This window comes from Chelonia mydas, chromosome 20, assembly GCF_015237465.2.
Source record: "Chelonia mydas isolate rCheMyd1 chromosome 20, rCheMyd1.pri.v2, whole genome shotgun sequence".
Lineage (NCBI taxonomy): Eukaryota > Metazoa > Chordata > Testudines > Cheloniidae > Chelonia > Chelonia mydas.
Window position 1 is genome coordinate 14562169 of NC_051260.2, and position 21899 is coordinate 14584067.

Genomic DNA, 21899 nt, shown 5'->3' on the forward strand with positions numbered 1-21899 from the left:
AGATATCACTCCCTTCCCTGGAGTATGGGGGCCCCTAGGAACTATAGGGTCTGTCTGTGTCCAGCAGCCTCAGTAGAGAAGCCCCTTTACATTCCTTGCTACTGAGTCTTGTCTTTTCTCTACCTAAAAGGATGCTACAAGCTCTGCTGGGAGTGGTCTGTATTTTTGGAGTCACGGGCAGTGTGCTCTATCCCTAACGCTGTGCTGTGTGTGCCATAGATGTCTCTATATGTGTAACCCACACACCTCTTGGGTGTGGTGTTCTGTCCCCTCCAGTGGCACCGAGACCACTTAGAGAGAGAGATTAATGTGTCTTCTACAGCCTTAGTTAAGGGCCACATGGCTTTAGCTCATGCAGTAGAGGCTCATGCATTTAGCAAGAGGTTCCACGTTTGAGTCCCTGACAAGCCCCCACGTGTAATACCGATAGACCCCGGTCGTCGGCGGGCGGGATCGAACTTGGGATCTCTGGAGCTAAATGCATGAGCCTCTCCTACATGAGCTAAAAGCCACATGGGCCTTAGCTAAGGCAGTAGCACACTCATTAATCTCTCGCTAAGTGGTCTCGGTGCCACCAGGAGGTGTGTGGGTTACATACACATAGAAGGAGCCACTATCTTGTTGTGCTCTGTCCAGGTGACAATTGGCCCCTGTTAATAGCTAGGGGAGATGGGAAACTAATTGACCATGCAGGATTTACTTATTGACCATAGGTTCTATTCCTGACTTGGCCACATGCTTCCTGGGTGACCCTGGGAGAGCTACTTCCCTGCCCTGTGCCTCCGTTTCCCCATCTGTAAAATGGGGTTAAAGATATTGTACTGTTTTGTAAAGTGCTTGGAGATCTACTGATGAAACACACTACAGAGGAGCCAGGTAATATTATTATATAACCCTTTGCCTGCGTGACGCCCAGTGGAACCCTGGTGTTTTCTTTCATTGTATTTTTGGTTCCTCTTCATTAAAAAGTCTCTTTAGAAGCTGTCAGATGTCCAGCACAATAGGACAATAAGGTGTAACCCTCTTGTCTTCCTCCTGGTGTTCTAGGCTACCATCATGGTGTTCCAGGCTCTTGCGCAGTACCAGATAGACATTCCGCAGCACAAAGACCTGAATTTGGACGTTTCTATTCTCCTGCCACGCCGTGCTAGTCCGATAAAGTACAGAATCTTACATCAGAATGCTCTGGTGGCCAGAACAGCAGAGGTATCGTGCTTCTCTGTGTGATTAGTAGAGACCACTGATCATAGCGAAAGGGGATTTGACTAGAATCTCCTATCCAAACCCTTTTGGGAGTGGGAGGAGGATTCAGATTCCTGGCACCAGCTCCAAATGCATCCACACTTTTGACTCAGATTTTTAAGACCAGAAGGGACCATTATGATCATCTCGTCTGACCTTCAGCAGGTCACAGGCCGGAGAACCTCACTTACTAATTTCTGCATCAAGCCCATAACTTCTAGCTGAGCTGTGAGATGTCTCTTAGATAGATATCCAGCCTTGACTGAAAGACTTCAAGTGATGGAGAATCCACCACATCCCGTCAGGCTCTAGGGTCTAGGCAGTCAGGCCTGGTGGTTGGAGCTGGCTGTAGAGTTGGGACTGGGCCAAGGGCAATGCTGAAATCAGGGTCTAGGGACAGGCCGTGGGTCAGAATCCACAGACAAGCTAAGTCAGGATTGAAGTCAGAGTCCGGATGCAGGCCAACGGTCAAAGCCAGGTTGGAGTCAGTCCGAGGGCCTGGGGGGGTCAGGAGGTGGATGCAGGCTGGAGCGGGTCTGTAACAGGGCTGGAATAAGGTCCGAGCAGGGCACAGATGAGGCTGAAGTGGGCTGGAACAAGGCTCGGGCATGGCTGGGGCAAAACAGGAACTGGATCAAGGGCAGGCCAGAAGCCTGGGACATCTGTAACACTGCAAGGCCGGAGGAAGGTCCCTGGCCGACTAGTGGTGTTGTGCAGAGTAACTCGCAGCTCTGATGGGGACAGTAAAATACTTGTGTCTGGGGATTATCTGGCCCAGGGCCTGACCAGGGATTGTCACTGCAGGCTCTGTTGGATGGGTGAGTCACCGCAGCTGAGTGAGCAGCCCTGGGCTGGCTGGGGTTTGCCTCACACATCCCGAAGTAAATTGTTCCAGGGTTAGTGACCTGGACTGTGTGGTTTTGAGCTGAATCCAGAAGTAGGAGGGGATGGGTTGCTTTAGGCTTGGCTCTGGAGAAGCAATACATCTGGAGATCAAAAAGTTACTGCCTGGTAAGTAACCTTTTTTCTCCTTCATGCTAATGCCTCTGCAGAGTCCCCCCAGCCCCTCTGGGCCAGTGGCTGTCAATCTTACCACCTTCATTTTCTTCATTAGCTTCATTTGCCCTGTCTTTAAATCATCATAATAATAATGAACTACAAAAGAAAATTAACCTTGGATCAACTTTACAGACCAAATGGAATGAAGACTTCACTGTGAAGGCAGAAGGAACTGGACAAGGGACCTTAACCGTAACGACGATTTATAACGCAAGACTACGGGAGGATGAATCTCAGTGTAAGAAGTTTGACCTGAGAGTATCAGTCGAAGAAGCCCGGGGTGGTAAGTAACCGCCCGTCTTTTCTCTTCTGAAGCTTGCTGTCAATCCTCAGATCTGGACAAATTTGGCTCAGTTACACCAGTTTAACTCCACGGACAGCAGCGGGTTTACACCAACCAACCACCATCTCTGCAATCACATTCTTAACTTTGGAAAGTATTTTTGTGAAGCTCCTTCAAACTCTCCCAGTTCCCAAGTCCTACAAAATTATACCCATAGGGCAGGCACTAAATTATTACAGCTACCACATGTCCTAGGGTTGCAGCTAATGCAGGGTCATTCCAGATAAGGGAGCAGATGCTGCCTTCTCTCATCATGGTGCTTGTTAGCAGCAGAGTTGGAGCATCGGATGTGGATGGGAACACAGGCTAGCTACTCTGGGTATTGTCTCCCTCTGAAGTAGAGATGAGCCCATGGCAGGGAGTCTGGTTAGAGTCCCAGACTTCCAGTGAACACATTTCCAGATAGCATGGGGGTGAAATCAGCATGGGACAGAAGGCAGGATCTTCAGCACCCAAAACACAAGCCTCTGCGGCTTGGTCTAAAGGAGCAATTTCCTTGAGCTGGGAGTAGCTGATCGTTAGAGTTGCTAGGGCTGGCCAGTAGAGGGAGCCATGACCACACATTAGGCCAGCATATGATAGAGGGATCCAGGATTTTGGCTCCTCTTGTTACAGAAACAGGAGCCAGCAGTACATTGTTCTGAACTTTCCCACCTGTCCAAGTTCACACCCACGGGTTCTCTCTGTTTCGGTCTCCTCTTTCTGCTAACTCTAGACCATATTTTGTTTGTGCCACCCAGCTGGGAGAGGCTTTTTAGTTTGCATTCCAGGGATGGGAAGAGTTATTTATGGATTGCTGGAGGGGAGGTTTATTGAGGGATTTTTCACACCTACTGTAGGACTTGTTTGATTACTAAGCCCTGTTAGTGCAGCTAAAAAACAAAAGAGGGTTATTCTGGCATGAAATTTACACTGAGATATTAATTTCTTTTCTCTTCTGCAATGTTTCTAGTTAAGAAGCCGGAAGGAGCAATGCGTTCAGTCTATATTAAAATCTGCATCAGGTGAGAACAATGCCCTTTAACGATAGATGATAAATAGATGGATAGATGCAGTGGGTAGATGGACAAATGCAGGGGGTAGCTGGAAAATCCTGGGATAAGAATTTTTCTATGGAATTGCCAAAAAAGTTATGATAAAGCAACTGGAGCTGGTGGAGTGATAGCAAAATCAATGTTCAAGTGATGAATTCTGATCAAAAGCATATTTTCTCTTCCCCTCGTTAGGTTCCTCGGTGTGGTTAATGCCACAATGTCCATCATCGATGTTTCCATGCTCACTGGCTTCTCACCAGACATGGAGGATCTTAAGAGAGTACGTCTGTATAATCTGAGAACAGGGAACGTAATAAACAATGCAGTGGTCTGGCTGGGGCTTTCAGATAAAAAATCCAAGGCACCAGGTGAATAGTCAGGCTCCAGGGTTAAACCTGGAGGGAGACCAGATACTCTAAGGATTGGTAACAGCTTTAGCAACCAGTTCTCTCCATCTTGAGGAGGGAATGTCATCTCCCTCGGGCAGTTTTTGGGGGCCTTTTTGGGACTCAGCTCAGTTTCCTTGGGGATGGGTGTTCACATCTCTGTAACCAGAACCACAATTGGTGGGCCCTTTGTTGGCATTCATAGAGGAGATGACAGGGGATGAATAGGCTATGAGCCTAACGTCCAAATTCACACACACAGTCAGGGACCAGGGCAAGTTTTGCAAGTTGTGCCAGCTGCTTTGAAAATCTGGCAATACAAATCTAGGTCAGTTCAGTCCTGCTTTATTGGATAGCAGATTGAGGGTCTGCTGTCATTTGACTGTGCATGCCAGAGCAGACTGCATTTGATACAGTCTCTTGTACAGTGGGGCCAGAATTTAAAAAAATGGCTTCCCTTTAGACCCTCTGACCTACACGGTGCGGAGTTATTTGGGCCGGGAGAACCGTGGATATAGAAAAAGAGGCTGCACAAAAAAGCCAGGCCCCGAAGGAGTCACTGCGGTGAATTGCTGCCCTGGTATAAAATGAGGGTGGATTATTAGGCAAACAAACCCAGGGATGTTTCCAGCATTGGTGTTCTCCTCCTGCAGCGGCATAAAATCAGCCAGAATGCCAAACCAGAACCATAGTGTGCCCAGAGTTGCTGCTTGGCTTGTACTGAGCATGCTCAGTAACAACTACTGGCACTGCTGCCCTCAGTGGCACAGGAGCCCCGGCACCTCTGGGCTTGCTGCGTCAGTATGAAAGTAAAAAATAAATGAATAAATTGCTTGAGCCCCGGCACCTCTTTCATTACAAATGTAAGCACTGTGCATACGTACACTGTGGTCACCGAACCTGGGACCTTTATCATGGAAAGCTCAACTTTTTCAGCGATAGTACCAGCTCCGTTAGCTGTGGATAGAGTTGCCAACTTTCTAATCACACAAAACCGAAGACCCTTGCCCCGCCCCGTCCCTGAGGCCCCCCCCCCCCCGGCCTCGTCCTTTCTCCAACATCTGGCCCTCTGCTCACTCCATCCCCCCTCCCTCTGTCCCTCACTCTCCCACACCCTCACTCACTTTCACCAGGCTGGGGCAGGTGGTTGTGGTACAGGAGGGGGCAAGAGCTCTTGCTGGGAATGTGGGTTCTAGGGTGGGGCCGGGGATGAGGGTTTTGAGGTGCAGGAGTCGGTCCGGGCTGGGGCCAAGGGGTTTGGAGTGTGGGAGTGGGCTCAGGGCTGGGGCAAGGGGTTGGGGTGCACGAGGAGGTTCATGGTGCGGGCTCCAGCCAGGCAGCACTTACCTCAGGCAGCTCCTGGAAGCAGTGACATGTCCCTCCAGCTCCTAGGCAGAGGGGCCAGGGGGCTCTGTGCACTGCCCGCACCCGCAGGCACCGCCCCTGCAGCTCCCATTGGCCGCGGTTCCTGGCCAATGGGAGCTGCAGAGCTGGCGCTCAGGGCGAGGTTAGTGCACTGAGCCCTTGTGGCCGCTCCTGCGCCTAAGAGTTGAACATGCCGGCCGCTTCCGGGAGCTGTGCGGAGCCAGGACAGACAGGAAGCCTGCCTTAGCCCCATTGTGCTGCTGACCAGAGCTGCCAGGGTCCCTTTTCGACCAGGTGTTCTGCCTGAAAACCAGATGCCTGACAACCCTAGCTGTTGAGTAAGTAGCAGGCTAGTATCTTCCATGCAGATCCTATCATGGGAGACGTAATCACAAGCATGACACCACTGAGTCACGTAGTGAGATGATGGATTTTTTTCACCCAGCTGCAGGACTTTCACGGAGACGGTGCCTTACCCACAATGCCTCTTGCTTTTCCTTCTTCACATTTAGCTTTCCCAAGGGGTCGACAGATACATTTCCAAGTTTGAAATCGACAAAGCCCCATCCGACAGAGGCACCCTCATGATCTACCTGGACAAGGTAAAGACTCGACAAGGGGCTTCTCTGATCCTGTGTTCATTTCATGGGCCCCTGCTGAGCCAAACTGCATTCCCAGATACACCCTGGCATACCCGCAGACGTCAGCAAGTTGACAAACTGCAACCCCATTGACTCACTGGCCCAGATTCAGGCTTTGCACTAGGAACAACTGAATGGGCCAGATCCTCAGCTGGTGTATGTGGATGTAGGTCCATTGACTTCAGTGGGACATACAGCATCTGACATTAAGGCTGAATTTGCTTCTCTGTTCCATTCACTTCTTCTTTCCTTGCTCCTTTCACTTCTCTAGTTCTTCTTTCCTCCACCTGCCTCACTTTCTCTTTGCCCTCTTCTTTCCCCAACATCTCCCTTTCTTTTATTCTTTTTCATTCTCTCTTTTCCATCCAGCCACCCTTCGGCCTAAGCAATCCTGTTATTTCCCCCCCACCCAGGTTTCGCACAGAGAGGATGAATGCCTGCAGTTTAAAGCTCACCAGTTTTTTGAAGTTGGTCTCATTCAGCCGGCATCCGTCACAGTCTATGACTATTACACCATAGGTAACAGATCGCAGCTCTCCTCACCACTAAAGGCACCATGGCTTCAAATTCTGCTCTGGGTTACATTGGTGTCATTACTTCTTGCAGTCTTTTGCTGAAAGACTTGGTTATCATTATCCCCGTGTAACAGAGGGGATGCACTGAGATGTTAAGAGATTTGCCCTCAGGTAAGCCCTAGACAGCTCGTAGCACAGCTGGGAGCAGATTGCCAGTTCAGAGCTCTAAGTACAGCTTCCGCACACACAGTCCCCTCCCACCACTGGAAATAGAACCCAGGCGTCCTGAATCCCAATCTCCTGCTCTACACTAGCTCACACTCCCGTCTCTACTTTCCCAGATTACTGTCAGGAGTCTGATTTGTCGTGCATGCCCCAAGTTTCACCTCACTTAAAAATGACTTGCCTACAAAATCAGACATAAAAATACAAAAGTGTCCCAGCCACACTAGTACTGACAAATTGCTGACTTTCTCATTTTTTACCATATAATCAATATAAATCAATTGGAATAGAGATATTGGACTTACATTTCAGTGTGAGACCTGAGCCTGTTTTCGCTTGTGAGCCTTGTCATTCGGCGGCTGGAGAGCGGCAGCTGCTGGCCAGGTTCCCAGCTCTCAAGGCAGCGCCACCGCCAGCAGCAGCGCAGAAGTTAGGGTGGCATGATCTGATATTGCTACCCTTACTTGTGCGCTGCCCTTCCGTGCCGAGCGGCCAGAGAGCGGCGGCTGCTGGCCGGGGAGTTCATGTTCTTTGTGGTGAATGAGGACTATTTTTTCAATCCTGCTCCCACCCCGCCCCACAATCTCTACTCCCACTCCCACCCGCTCCTGCATTGTTTGCTGAATTTTTATCCCGCTCCCGCTATTACAGCAGCGGGACCTGTGGGATCCCAGTCCTGCTGCAGGGCTCTAGAGCCTGTTGTAAAACTAGGCAAATATCTAGATAAGTTAACATACCCCCTGGGGTACTGCTAGGGTATGTGTCGCCCTGGTTGAGAACTCCTGGATTAGAACTCAGAGGTTTCAGACTCATAGACTTTAAGGCCAGACGGGACCATCCTGATCATCTAGTCTAACTTCCTGCCCACCTCCCAGTTCTTCCTGTTCTAACATTACCTCAAGCTGGAAATATATGGTCACACTCATCACCTTAACACACCCATGCAAAGGTAGGCAAAATAATAAGGGGAACCTCTGACTACAGGCAATAATGATCCTACTGGCCCTCTCCCCCCATTTTACCTCCAGAGGTGAATTTGCTGCTAGCGTGATTAAGAGGGTGTCTCCAACAAGCACCAGCCCATCATTTCAAGTTGATGATTTCCTATAGCTAAGAAAGTCGTTCCCACAGACTGCTGCTCCCTTCCCCAGGGTCACCCAGTGGGACTTCTGCTTGAGTAAGGGCTTCAGGGTTGTCTCCCAGGTGCTGTAAATCATGGCCGTTGTTCTGCGGGAGGGGTAGTAATCCGTGTCTCTGATCTTTCTCTAGATGACCGGTGCACCAAGTTCTACCACCCGTCTAAGCAGAGCGGGCTCTTCAATAAGCTCTGTCACGGGGAAGTCTGCCGGTGTGCAGAAGGTAAGGAGAGTCCTGTCTCTGCTTACATCTCTGGTGCGGGCTCCCCTGTCAGCTTTACCAGCAAACATGCAGTCCCAGGGCCCCCCAGCATCAGCCCCCTCAGTCGCTCATCAGGGCTTCTCCTTCCTTATGGGCTCTGGATGATTCTCACATGTGATACAGGCTCACGGCAGCCACAGGCAGGATGGTCCCTGGGTCTGTCCCCCAGCCTGGAGCTCTGACTCTTGGCCAGCTGTGTCCCTGCTACAGCACCACCACATACAGGAATGGTGGGACCAGGGTCGGGATGAGGGCGCCCTCAGTGGAAATATGTGGGGGACGCACCCCCACATAAAGTCATGCACGCCTGGGGAAGGCAGGCAAGAGAGGAACCAGAAGGGATTGCAGGGCCTGGGATTGGGCCAGGGAGCGGAACCCAGAGGGGCTGGAATGGGCCTTGGAGGAGGTAGGAATCCCCGGGACCCACCTTCCCAGCCTGAAACCTGCCCCTCACCACGCAGAGTCTCAATATCTTTCTTCACTCCGTCTCCTATCCCTCCTCTCCTGCATTCGCAAAGGGTTTCCACCCTCCCTGACCACCTACCCTCACTTGTGGTCCCTCCCTCCCTTCTCCAATGGCAACCCCACCTGCCAATCACATGGAGAGCTGGCAGCAGGACACAGAAGCAGAATTTCTCTTGTCATCTGGATGACCAGGAGGGAGCGGGTATTGGAGAAGTCAGTTCCTCCTCTCTGCCCATCAGGGCCCTGGGGGCTGGGCTAAGCCAGCTGATCCATGGAGTGGGGCTGCACACATTGAAGCAGGGCAGTCTGGGATGCAGGAGTTGCTGGGTTTCCAGCCATTCCGATGGGGATGCTCCTCCCTGGTTATGAAACTTCCGTGGAAACATACCAGCTGTTTCAATGGTTGGAATCTGGCCTGGGAGGTAGTGACATGAAGTCAGGCACTTCTTTAAAATATCTGGGTCCTCTCATTCCAGGATGCCCACAGCTGGCACCCCTCAGCCCCCTGCTGTCAGTTTCAGCACAGAGGCCAAGTATTGGATGAGCCATGAAGGCTCCACTCCCCGCTGACTCTTAGGAAGGGATCCTCTAGAAGAGGGTGGAGACCCATTGGTGGGGCCCTTGTTCAGTGGGGAACTTACTGTAGCCCTGTTGTCTGCCAGGCATACAGAGAGGTATTCAGTCTCCAGATCTGTCCTTCCCATCACCTTTGATTCCCCATCTGCAGCTCCACTAAATCCCGAGACAAGGCTCCTCCTGGCACTGACCCAGGTAGATATCCACCAGTGCAGAGAGGGAAGATAGCTGTGATTGCCAGGCCTATTTATGGACCTTGGTTATTTCATATATCCAGACAGAGTTCCTCTGGGCAACATCTACTGATTCCTTTGCAGAGCTGTCTGAGTCTGTCGGCTCAGGATCGCCTCATTTAGACCCTGCAACCTACCTCTCCATCCCTTGTTTTTTCTTTTACTGTGCCCCACAACACAGGTGCTGACTTTTATTTTTCCTGGTGGGTGCTCCACCCCCACTCTTCCCCTTCCCCTGAGACCCCACCCTAGCTCTGCCACCCTGTCCCCGCTCTGCCCCTTCCCCCAAGACCCCCTGCCCGCTGTTCTCTGCCGAATGCCTCCCGCCAGCCGCCAAACAGCTGATCTGCAGCCCCGCCAACTGGCTGTGGCTGATGGGTGCTGAACACCTGCTATTTTTGTTCCATGAGTGCTTGAGCCCCGGAGCACCCACGGCGTTGGCGCCTATGCCCCATAACGTGATGGGTGGTTGGCTTCATGGCCACTCCCTTGTCGGAGGAGGTGGGCCTGTCACTGTCTAGACTAGCATGGCTCACCCAGGATTCAAATAGGTGGGCACCTGTGGGTCACTAATAGCAGAGCTGAAACTATGGTCTCCCTTGGTGATTCTCTACCCCATCCTCCTTCCCCATAGAAAACTGCTTCATGCAGCAGAAGATAGAGGGTCCCATCACCCTGAACAAACGAATGGAGGAAGCCTGCGAACCTGGAGTGGATTATGGTAAATCTGTGATTTGGATCTGCTGAGTCTTTTTCCATGAGGAGAGCGCAGAGACAGGGTTCGGAATTCGATTTGGATTGTAAAGTTTGCCCTTGAGGTTGAATCAGGGGTAAGGTCAGAAGGCAGAAACCTGGTAAGATTTTGGGGCCTTAAACTCCCAGAAATGAACAAGATCAGATGACTGTTTAAGATTCAATCTAACCCTAAGTATTTATCTGCCCCCCACTTCCCTAGTATCTGAGCACTTCACGATCTTTAACGTGTTCATCCTCACAACCTCCTGTGAGGCAGGGCAGTGCTATTATCCCCATTGTACAAAAGGGGAAACTGAGGCACGGAGCGACTAAGTGACTTGCCCAAGATCACACAGCAAGTCTGTGGTGGAGCAGAGAAATGAACCCCGGTCTCCAGCTATCGCCCACACCATGGGACCACCTTTCTCACAGCCAGTTTGGGGAGTCAGTTACACACTGAATTCTTGACAGAAAAGTACTGCAGACCTTCAACTGGTGTTTTGCATGTCTTCCTTTTTTAAAAGTGTATAAAACCAAGCTTGTTAGAACTGAAGAAGTGGGCGGTTCTGACTACTACATCATGGAAATTTTGGAAATCATTAAAGCAGGTAAGAGCTCCCCTTCTAAAATCAGGGTGCAATTTCTTTGAATGGCCTTTGGGATAAAGGCCTGCATAAGAGCTGTTTCAGAGTAGCAGCTGTGTTAGTCTGTATTTGCAGAAAGAAAAGGAGTACTAGTGGCACCTTAGAGACTAACCAATTTATAAGATCTATTTCTCTTCTCCAGAGGAAGTGCTAAAGCAAGGCTAATCTAGTCTCATGCTCCAGGGCATTAACCTATAGCCACATAGGGACAAGAAAGAATTTGCTCAACCCACCGAGGCAGCCATGCCATGAAAAGGCAAACAAAATAACAGGGGGGGAACCTCTCACTGTGTTCAGCCTGGCGCAACTGGCCAGTCTCATTATGGGCTTTTTCAACCTTCCTCTGAAGCAACTGGCATTGGCCATTGTGGGAGTCAAGACCCCAGACTTGGTGGCCCTAGGGGAGGTGGAGTCTCTCTTCCTCAATGCTGACTTTTATAAATCGATATAAAGACAAAGTAAGCAGGGATCTAACTGACCTCAAAGCAGCTTCACTCACTGGGAGCTGATATGACTGTTCTAATTATTTGTATTACCTGAGATTAGGGGCCCTTGTGCTAAGCACTGGACATACCCAGATACAACCCCTGCCTTGACGAGGTTACAGTCTAAATCGACACTGGGTGGATTTATTAGCCCCATTTCACAGGTGGGGAATTGAGTCACAGGGAGATCGAGTGACTTGTTCAAGGTCACACAAGGAGTCCGTGACAGAAACAGGAGCTGAGGCCTGAACTCTTCAGGCCAGCCCGGTGCCGCAACCACAAGACGGTCCTTCCTGTCTCTAATGACTGCTGGAGCTTCAGTGATTGGTTATCACAGCAGTCGCACTGGGGCTGAATTTGTACTGAAATCTCAAGAGAACGCCTAGGAGTCACCTCTCCTCTGTTCCTTTCGTCTTCATCCCTCTCCACCCCATACTATCTCCTCGTCACTCTGCTCTCACTCTGCTCTTATGTATGAGATCTTTTTTCACCCTCCCTTGCCCCCCCCCAGGGACTGATGAAAATCCACAAGGAAAAACCCGCCCATTCATCAGCCACATAAAATGCAGGGAGTCTCTGAGGCTGGAGCGTAACAAAGACTACTTGATCTGGGGACTCAGCACCGACTTGTGGCCCAGGAAAGCTGAGTAAGTAGCCTCCTGTGGTTACCCTGCGTTAGTCACTTTCAAGCTGACATGCCCTTAATTAATTACCCTATCAATTTTAGGTACCTATCAGGCCACCATTACTGTACTTTCTGAGAGCCTCACAATATTGAATGTATTTATTCTCACTATGGGAGGCAGGGCAGCGTTATTACCCTCATTTAATGGATGGGTAAACTGAGGCACCTAAGGACCTGGACAGCCTAAGGTCCAGGTCCTCAAAGTTATTGAGGCACCTAACTCCCACTGACTGGCCTTAAATGACCTCTCCAAAGTACCAAAAGGAAGTTTCTGGAGTTGCTGGGAATTTAATCCAGGTTCGCCTCGTAGTCTAACCCTGGACCACCATTCCTCGCAGGGGCTACCCAACTATTTCACCAGCACAAATCACATTCACAGTGCAATTTCAAGGTCCCGGCATCCAGCCACAGTTGTTCCCAAATCACTTACGTTTAAACTTGGTGGAAATATATTTAATTAGGGTAGAAACTGCACCTAACAATGAGCTTCACCAACAAAGATGCAGCTCACAGAGGCTAAAAGTTCCATCCTCATGCTATATATATGGAGCATTGCATGCTGGGATCTGTAGTCTCTCTGTAGTCTGAGTGTAAGCTGGCTGTTTGGGGAGGCTGGGCCCCAGCCCCGCCCATTCTCCACCCATCCCTCCCGCTGGAGTCCCAAGCCCACCACCGCGGCTGCCAGCCCCTCTGCCCCAGACCTGGGCTGCTCCAGCCAGCCAGCCTGAGCGCCCACAGCCCTGAAGTGTTGGGCACCATGGCCCCAGTACCCCCTGCCCAGGAGCGCCATGTGCTGCGGCCCCTGTGCCCCCAGCCCCAGAGCGCCATACACTGCGGCCCCCGTGCCTCAAGCACCACCAGCCCTGGAGCGCCAGGGAGCCCCGGTGCTGCGGGGCCCCTGCACTGGGGGCACCCATCCGGCTCAAGTCCCAAGCCACAGGCCAGCCCGCACTTGCCTCAGCCTCAGCCCCCTTGGGGAAGAGGAGCAGCCTGCATGGGCTGTGGCCAGGGGGAAGCAATGGGAAGCAGGAGGGGGCTCAGGGCTCAGGGCCACGCCTGGCTGTTTGGAGAGACTCAGCCTCCCCTGGCCCGCCATATGCGCTACCTATGCCCTTAGGCAAACCTGGCTGCCCTTGAGGAACTTAGCAAACAAATTGGACACATTCTGTGCTTCACTGCTCACCCTTCCGCCTGTCCGTCCCAGGCTATCCTACATCATTGGCAAGGACACCTGGATCGAGAAGTGGCCCAATGAGGATGAATGCCAGGAGCCGGATTTCCAGAATGTCTGCCAGGAATTCCTTGAGTTCTCTGAAGCCATGACCATGTTTGGCTGCCCAACCTAAACTTGGACCTAGCTTTCCCAGCGGTCCCAATGGGACAGTGTGAGCTGAGACGGAGCATTACACTCAGGTGGAGACATCTCCACTCAGAGTCCCAATGCTGCTGACTCTCGCCACTAGCCCTGTCCTCTTGGGGGTTTCGCTCTTCTCTTCTTGTTGTTTCTATATATATAAACGGCTGATTTCTTACCCTGGTCTGCTGTGTGACTTTTTAACAATCTTTACATAGTCTGCAAAATAGCTTTATAAGTAACCAGCTACTAGGATCATGGGTGCATGAGGAAGACCTTAAATTAGATTAGGATGGACAAGCATGAATGGGTGGTTAGATACGCATGGATGGATATTTGGGAGGGAGTCTTCTCTACCTCTGTGTGCCTAGGGTGACCACACAACACGTTTTGGCTGGGACAGTCCCTTTTTTCAGCCCTGTCCCGGCTGGCACCATGGAGGTACACAGACGCTCTCCACCAAAATCCACAGCGCCACCAGATGCTGCTGCCGAACAGAATTCTGAGGAGGCGGAAGTAATCTTAGATCAGGAGGCAGCTCCTGCTACCTGTAACTCCTTCTCGCCGGAGGAGAATGTTATGCCCCCTCCACCCACTCCTGGGGAAGATCTCAGGAACTTCCAGGATCTCTTCAAACAAAATGCGGACATGCTCCAGATAACCTTAGAGGAAGTCTCTCTTGGACATACCCCACACGTTCACCTCCTCCCAGATTGCCCTCCCGATTAACTCAGCACTCACGGAATCTGCCAAGAACATATGGCTGACACCCACTACCATCCATGCTTTAACCCACGGGTTGAGAACTACTGTGTTAAAGGCTCATTAGAACAGTGGCCCCGAACTGTGGGACAAGCCCCCCTCGGGGTGTGTGGAGGAACGTTCGGTGGAGGTGCGTGTGGCAGACCCCAGGCCGGCCCCCACCTGGGGCCAAGAAGGAGCACCACCCAGCCCCACTCTGCCCCCACACCAGCTCCGCCCCCATCTGCAGCTCCACTCAGTAGTGGGTGCTTCTTGCAGTCAGCGCTGAACCCACTGTCCCAGCATGGTTCTAGGAAGCAGCGGAGGTGACTCAGAAGCGGGTGTTCTCCTCGAGGGGGCGCTGTGCTGCTCAGGATGCCAGGTTTTAGCAAGAAGGCTGAAATCGGAGGGCCTGGCCATGTTCTATTATTTACAGATACCGTGCCACTTTGACAAGAATCCGGACGTTTGCTCCAGTGTCCACTTTGGTACGATTTTATCTCCCTAATTTCCCCCTGCAGTTGCTTTTGCATATGGAATTCGTCTTCACTTCCTGTCCTAAACAGCTGTGTTTACGGTTGGTAAAAAACTGCCAGACTTCCTTCCCAGAGGTATCCACAGGGATTTATCTGGAGTTTATCCCCTGTATGATCCTGCCCCTTTCAGATGAAGCTGCAAGAGTCCAGACCTTTCACAGTCGATTCAGAGCAGGAGGGGATGAAGGGCTCTGACCTCTTATTGAGATCTGAAACATCTGCAGTTAATCTTTGTGCCGTGCCCAGATACCGCTGGGATGGATGCCAAATAAATTCCTGGAGTTACAACGAGAATGAAACAACTTCACAGCTATGAAACTCCACTAAGAGAGAAGGATTATACACTTTTCCCAGGTGGGTAAACTGAGGCACAGAATGCTCATGTGACTCACCCATAACAGGGCAGTGATAGAATTAGGAGTGGAGGAGTGGTAGAATCTTTGTGCTCTAAATGCTGGACAATATTCCCTCGCTGTTCTGAGTCTAGAACCCAGGAATCCTGACACCTAGTTCCCTGTTTCAATCAACAGACATCCCACGTACATGGACATAGCTTCCCACACTCAGGAGCGGAACCCAGAAGACCTTTGTCTCCTGCCTTGATTATGCAAATAAATCAGACAACTTGCACCTCTTGTGTTTTTATAATTTTTTTTGGCCTATATGTTTTGCTTTTCTTTCTCATTCTTTGTGTCTCTATTTTTATGTCTAGCCTGTTTGTCAGAGCTGTTTTAGTTATGTTCACAGGCAAGAAAGGGGCTGCAATGTATCTTCTTTCTTTTTTTGCAATGGGAGAAGCCAGCGTCACATTGCAGCAATCTGCAAGTTCAGATTATTTATTAGGTATATTATAGTGGTACATAGGAGCTGCCCCCCTTCATTGTGCTAGGCACTGTACGAACAAAAAAAAAAGTCCCTGCCCCAAAGATCTTACAGTCTGATTATTTATTGTGTGTATCACAGGAGCACCTAGAGGCCCCGATCAAAAATGGGAAGTATCTGATTGTAGGTGCTGTACACCTGTACAACAAAGAGACAGTCCCTGCCCCGGAGAGCAATGTGAGCCTGGGGGAGGGACGGGTCAGAGTTGGAAAGTTCAGCACATGAGTGTTTGCAGGATCAGGGCCTGAGTATTAGGGATATTTACCTTGGCTTCAGCTTTGGCTTTGAATTTCTTGTCAATTTCAGGGGTAAATTTGGGGCAGCTGGTGCCGTAACCCAGCCCGATGACACAAAACTCTGGCCACCTTCTTTCCCCCTTGCAAACATTCAGTGCTTAGAACTGTCCCATTGTAACATTGTAATTGTTGTAGGGCGGCCTCCTCCCACGCATCCCCTCATGGCCTCAAGCCAGTCCAGCAGGCAGCCCCCTGCCTCAGTTTCCCCCTTTCGAGGGGCTTCTGCAATAACTCACAAACCCTTTCACAGCCCATTTCAGGTTTGGGTTTATTCAATTAACAAATATTTCAAAATAAAATTTGCCAGTCCTTCCTCAAGTGCATCCATGCGCACCTCTTTATCAGGTCACCCCCAGACTTTTCCTGCCTGTTGTCCCACTCCTGACGTCCCAGCTGGCTGCACTGGAATCTAGTCACACCCTACAGCCTCTGTGCTAGTCTCTGCAGTCAATGATTTTAGTTTAATATCCATTTATTGTGTGATGTTATCATTAATCAATGTGTTATATTACATATATTCATTGTATGTTCACCGGAGTTGATTTGTAGGATTATAAAAGTATAAGATTGATCAGTATTTAGGGGAACGAAGTAGTAGACATGAGTAAGACAAGCTGAAACGCAAGAACCTCTAGACTGAGGCCTGCAAAACTTTAGCTTAGCTATTTTAGGCATTGGAGAGAAGAAATGATGGCGCAAGGCCATGACTGAGAAATAACCCAAAAACTTATGGGAAAGAGGTACCAACTGGTAATATTCCGAAAGTATAAGGTCTTAAATTTAAATAATAAAATGCTGTAACAACAGATATTGTCTCTAACACGTGCCTTAACCGCAAGATAAAGATGGTATGCCAACGTTAATGAGAACCTACACGGCCTATAGAATTCGGGGTCCTGTTGGGTATGGCCTGTTGTATTGTTCTCTGGTTCATTATACACAGTTTATTAAATTATGTGTGGGTATCAGAGCCAGTGATCAGTGATTTTAAGGACACTGTGGCAATCCAAGATGGAGTCTGAAAACTGTCATCTTGTGACTCCATCTTGTGACCTTCTGTACACTGTCAGCCTGGTCTGGATAAAACTGGACTGAACGGGTTTTTCCCGCCACTGGGCGACCCCCAAGGTTCCATCACCTCAGACTGTTTCCCGCCTTTCTGCCGATCGTACCATGTTTCCCCGCCATAGAGTCTGTGAAAGACCTGGGATCACGGGCTGATGGGACAGTCCACCATAGCGACCGGGTGCGGGGTTTCGGGTCTCCGGGGCATTCGTGCACCAGCCAAGAACACCCTTCGTGCCTGGGGCGAAAGGAAAAGAAGACGACACATTATCAGCTTACCGCTCCTGCGCCCGGGGAACGTCACCATCCCGAGGGGCCCTGGCCCGCTTCTTCTGTCCTCCCGCCGGAACCAATCCCGTATCGATCAATCCACGAGCGGGCCAACCGACTCTAACGCCATCTTGGAGGATGGGGGTATGTCGGTAGGTATGACTGGTCCATGGTACTTCTCTCTAGGAATTGTCCATGCTGTGACATTTATCACTTTGCTGGTAACGTTAACCAAAGTGCTAAAAGGTAGACGCTCTTGTATTTGTCGGTGTTATTTACCTGTGGTTTAAACGTGTTCCTATGAACTCTAGATCCAGGACAATCAGAGATAACTCTCTGTTGAACTGAGACTGTAGCCGACAGAGCTGATCCCACTGAAGTAGGATTAACAGTACATAGAATAAAACGCTCCATTTCCCTAGAAATTCCCCTCTCTCCACATTCCTGCTGCTCTCAGCTCTTTAATGGGAAACCAGCTGCCCCTGCTCAGGTGAGCCCCCTTAGTAATTAGGGTTGGCTTGCCCCAGGCCTCTAGCCCTTCACAGGCCAGCTAGCCACCGGGATAGTGTATAAGCCAGGAAAGTAACCCCACAACAGCGGGACCATTCCCCCGCTAACACATACACTATGATCTCCACTGATCATTGCGACACCACAGATAAGCTGAATGCAAACACAACCAGCAGGTAGACAGCAGATCCTCCCATGGCACCAGAAGACGCCACTTCTCCCAGAAACATCTGCTTTTTGTTCGGATGCCTCTTCTGTTGCGAGCTAACCCCTGGGCAGTGGTCAATATATAATTGCAGAAGCTCCCGGACCCCCAGCACTGACTTGATCTCAATACAGGGGGGGCTAGCGTCCATGCCGCTCAGTTGGGAAGCAGAAGAGGCTACTTTAAGAGGATGATCTTAGTGAATTTCATGCTGGGGGAAGGTAATAGACCAATGGATTGATGGTCTCTATTTACAGCCGGGGTACAGGACGTCTCTTGGCAATGTGCCTCCATCCCTAATCTAGGAGATAAGGCCCTCAATTGGCAGGATGGTCAATTCCAGCTCTCTGGTCTATTCCCCTGCCTCCTTGTGCCTGTGGTTTGGTAACGTGTGCGCGTTTTATCTAGGTATTGCACAGAGAACTCCCCCCCCACCCCAACATTTCAGGTGACTAAAGCAGGACGCCGCGCCACTCGGGTTTTTGGCCCATTCGCCCTCTTTGGACGGAGGCGGATGGGCCAAATGTGAGTGGTGTTGCAGCCAAGCACTGGGGCTCACAAAGCCACTCATGTTTGGCTTGCCCGTCCCTCCATAGGTGGCGTCAGGGGCCGGGCAGGCCAAACCTGAGCAGCACTGCAAACCCATGCACCAGGTTGCCGTGCCACAGAGTTTGGGGCCCCCTCAAACTGGGGGCCCAAGGCAAATGGCCCCTTTAGACCCTCCCCTCTGGGCGACCAAGAATGCAGGAAATGTTCACTCCACCAGGAGAGGGAACTTGGGGGAGGGGGTCAAAGTAGGACCGTCCCATGAACCCCAGGGCTGTTGGGAGGTCTGGAACACCTGCCCCCCCCCGCGCCCCCATTCCGGAATGACTTTCAGACACTTGGAGGGGAAATTAACCTTTTTAACGACATTCAGCCAAACAACAACCCCCTGAACAACCTGCACATGCTGCCAGTTCCCTGGCAATGCAGTGAAGGGGAGGGAGCAGAGTCAAGGCTTAGAGACGCTGGGACAGAGGCAGGGTGGGATGATTGTGCTCACTGTACAATCCACAGAGAACATACCTGCCAAGATAAACCTGTCTGTGCCCTAAGGTCTTGTTTACCTTTTACATCAAGGAACCACCAGGAAGGGGAAGAAAGATGATCTTGTGGTTGGTTTCAGAGTAACAGCCGTGTTAGCCTGTATTCGCAAAAAGAAAAGGAGTACTTGTGGCACCTTAGAGACTAACCAATTTATCTGAGCATAAGCTTTCGTGAGCTACAGCTCACTTCATCGGATGCATACTGTGGAAAGTATCGAAGATCTTTTTATACACACAAAGCATGAAAAAATGGGTGTTTACCACTGTAAAAGGTTTTCTCTCCCCCCATCCCACTCTCCTGCTGGTAATAGCTTATCTTAAGTGATCACTCTCCTTACAATGTGTATGATAATCAAGTTGGGCCATTTCCAGCACAAATCCAGGGTTTAACAAGAACGTCTGAGGGGCAGGTGGCGGGGGGGGGGTAGGAAAAAACAAGGGGAAATAGGTTACCTTGCATAATGACTTAGCCACTCCCAGTCTCTATTCAAGCCTAAGTTAATTGTATCCAATTTGCAAATGAATTCCAATTCAACAGTCTCTCGCTGGAGTCTGGTTTTGAAGTTTTTTTATTGTAATATCGCAACTTTCATGTCTGTAATCGTGTGGCCAGAGAGATTGAAGTGTTCTCCGACTGGTTTATGAATGTTATAATTCTTGACATCTGATTTGTGTCCATTTATTCTTTTATGTAGAGACTGTCCAGTTTGACCAATGTACATGGCAGAGGGGCATTGCTGGCACATGATGGCATATATCACATTGATGGATGTGCAGGTGAACGAGCCTCTGATAGTGTGGCTGATGTTATTAGGCCCTGTGATGGTGTCCCCTGAATAGATATGTGGGCACAGTTGGCAACGGGCTTTGTTGCAAGGATAGGTTCCTGGGTTAGTGGTTCTGTTGTGTGGTATGTGGTTTCTGGTGAGTATTTGCTTCAGGTTGGGGGGCTGTCTGTAGGCAGGACTGGCCTGTCTCCCAAGATTTGTGAGAGTGTTGGGTTATCCTTCAGGATAGGTTGTAGATCCTTATTAATGCATTGGAGGGGTTTTATTTGGGGGCTGAAGGTGACCGCTAGTGGCATTCTTGTGGTTAAGACACAAAACTAAGGAGTCAGGACTCCTGGGTTGTATTTCCAGCTCTGGAGGCAGAGTGGGATTAAGTGGGTAGAACTGGCCTGTGGTCTATTGCTAGCTGAGGGAGGGTAGGGTTATCTAATGGTTAGAGAAGGGAACTGGGGGTCAGGACTCCTGGGTTCTACTTCTAGCTTAAAGAGGGGGATGTGATCTATGGGTTAAAGAAGAAGATTATGTGGTTGGGGCTCCAGGTTCTACTCCTCGCTATGGGAGTATGGTTTAATGGTTAGAGAAGAAGGGGGTGGGGCAGGACACCTGGTTCTGTTCCTGTCATGGGCTTGCTGTGTGATATTAGCCAAGATGCTCAGAACCAAAATAGGAAAAGCAGCCTTTAATTCTGAATGCCTCTGTTTTTGGGGGTGCCCAGTGTGAGCTATGAAGGCCTGGGTTTCACAGGGGCTCAGGATCCACAGAGCCCATTGTCAGCGCGGCCTGGGACACAGCGATCCTACCGGGGAACCTGAGAAACAGCCAACCCTGGGGAAAGGAAGCTGGCCTCGGATGCCTGGTATCTGGTTATTAGTTTGCTAATAAAGTCAACTTCCAGGAAGAGAGTGAAATTGGCTGTGTATAATGTGTTTGGAACAGGCTGGGGGTGCCATCTGCTCACAGGTTCCCAGAATCCTCCTCACCAAAATGCTGAAGCTCAGATTTGGAGAAATCTCTGAATACATTTGAGAGTAAAAATTCCTCTATTTCCCATCAATCCTGGGTAAACAGTGAAGAAATCAAGGATTGTGAGGGGTTGACAGGAACTGGCAATGCCAGAGCTGACGTGGATTCAGGAGTGGGAGGGTATCTGGGGGAGAGTGGGGGAAGTGCCTTGTACCTTCCAGTGTAGCAACATGTTGGAATTTCCTTGTAATCTCTGTGGACGTGAGGTGTGGGGCGTGCCGGCCTCTTAGGAAACCCCAGGAAAAGAAAACTCAGCAGTTGCCCATCAAAGAGCAACAAAACAAAGGTTCTTCTGTATCTTAAATGGGTAGGGAATGGGGTAGGTTAGAGCAAAACAGCTGGGCGTCAGGATTCCTGGTTTCTGTTCCAGCACTGGCAGGGGAGTTGGGTCTAGTGATTAGAGCAGTGTGTGTCCTGGGACTCAGAACTCCTGGGTTCTATCCCCAGCCCTGGGAGGAGAGTGGGGTCTCATGGTTAGAGTGGTGGTGTGATAAATGAAGAGGGGTGGGGGTAGCTCCCTTTTATGAACAGCCAGTAGCTATAAAATCCCTCTTAGTAGCTGTTCTCTAATTGCTTTACCTGTAAAGCGTTAAAAAGTCTCACTGCTATGCATAGGCAAAAGGAAGTGAGTGGGCGCCTGGCCAAAAGAGCCAATGGGAAGGCTGGAACTTTTCTTTCTCAGCTCTTCCCCGGGCTGGGGGTGAAAGGGTTTGAGGATACCCCACAAGAAGGAATTCCCAAGTGCGCCTTCCTGGGCTCTCAAAAGGGTTCTGCACTTGGGTGGTGGCAGCATCTACCAATCCAAGGTCAGAGAAAACCTGTAACCTTGGAAGTTTAATACATGCCTGGAGTGGCCAGTATTAATTTTTAGAATCCTTGCAGACCCCGACCTTCTGCTGGGACTCAGAACTGCTGGGTCCTATCCCCAGCACTGGGAGAAGAGAGGGGTCTAATGGTTAGAATGGTTTATATACTGGGACTCAGAACTCCTGGGTTGTATCCCCAGCACTGAGAGGAGAGTGCAGCGTAGTGTAGTGGTTAGAGTACTGTGTGTACTGGGACTCAGGACACCTGGGTTCTATCCCCAGGACTGGGAGGGGATTTGCATCT

General features: G+C 50.3%; 1 protein-coding gene across 1 annotated transcript in view; it reads left to right on the top strand.

Moving 5' to 3' along the window:
- LOC102939244 (complement C3) overlaps nucleotides 1-13563 on the top strand; it is a 56550-nt gene extending 42987 nt beyond the window's left edge. Inside the window, exons 30-40 of the mRNA XM_037888055.2 lie at nucleotides 1048-1206; nucleotides 2434-2584; nucleotides 3597-3648; nucleotides 3871-3958; nucleotides 5942-6031; nucleotides 6484-6589; nucleotides 8080-8169; nucleotides 10117-10203; nucleotides 10742-10825; nucleotides 11858-11993; nucleotides 13236-13563. Coding sequence (XP_037743983.1) covers nucleotides 1048-1206; nucleotides 2434-2584; nucleotides 3597-3648; nucleotides 3871-3958; nucleotides 5942-6031; nucleotides 6484-6589; nucleotides 8080-8169; nucleotides 10117-10203; nucleotides 10742-10825; nucleotides 11858-11993; nucleotides 13236-13377 — 1185 coding nt within the window. The 3' untranslated portion in view covers nucleotides 13378-13563. The remainder of the gene's footprint in view (nucleotides 1-1047; nucleotides 1207-2433; nucleotides 2585-3596; nucleotides 3649-3870; nucleotides 3959-5941; nucleotides 6032-6483; nucleotides 6590-8079; nucleotides 8170-10116; nucleotides 10204-10741; nucleotides 10826-11857; nucleotides 11994-13235) is intronic.
- Nucleotides 13564-21899: the final 8336 nt, after the last annotated feature.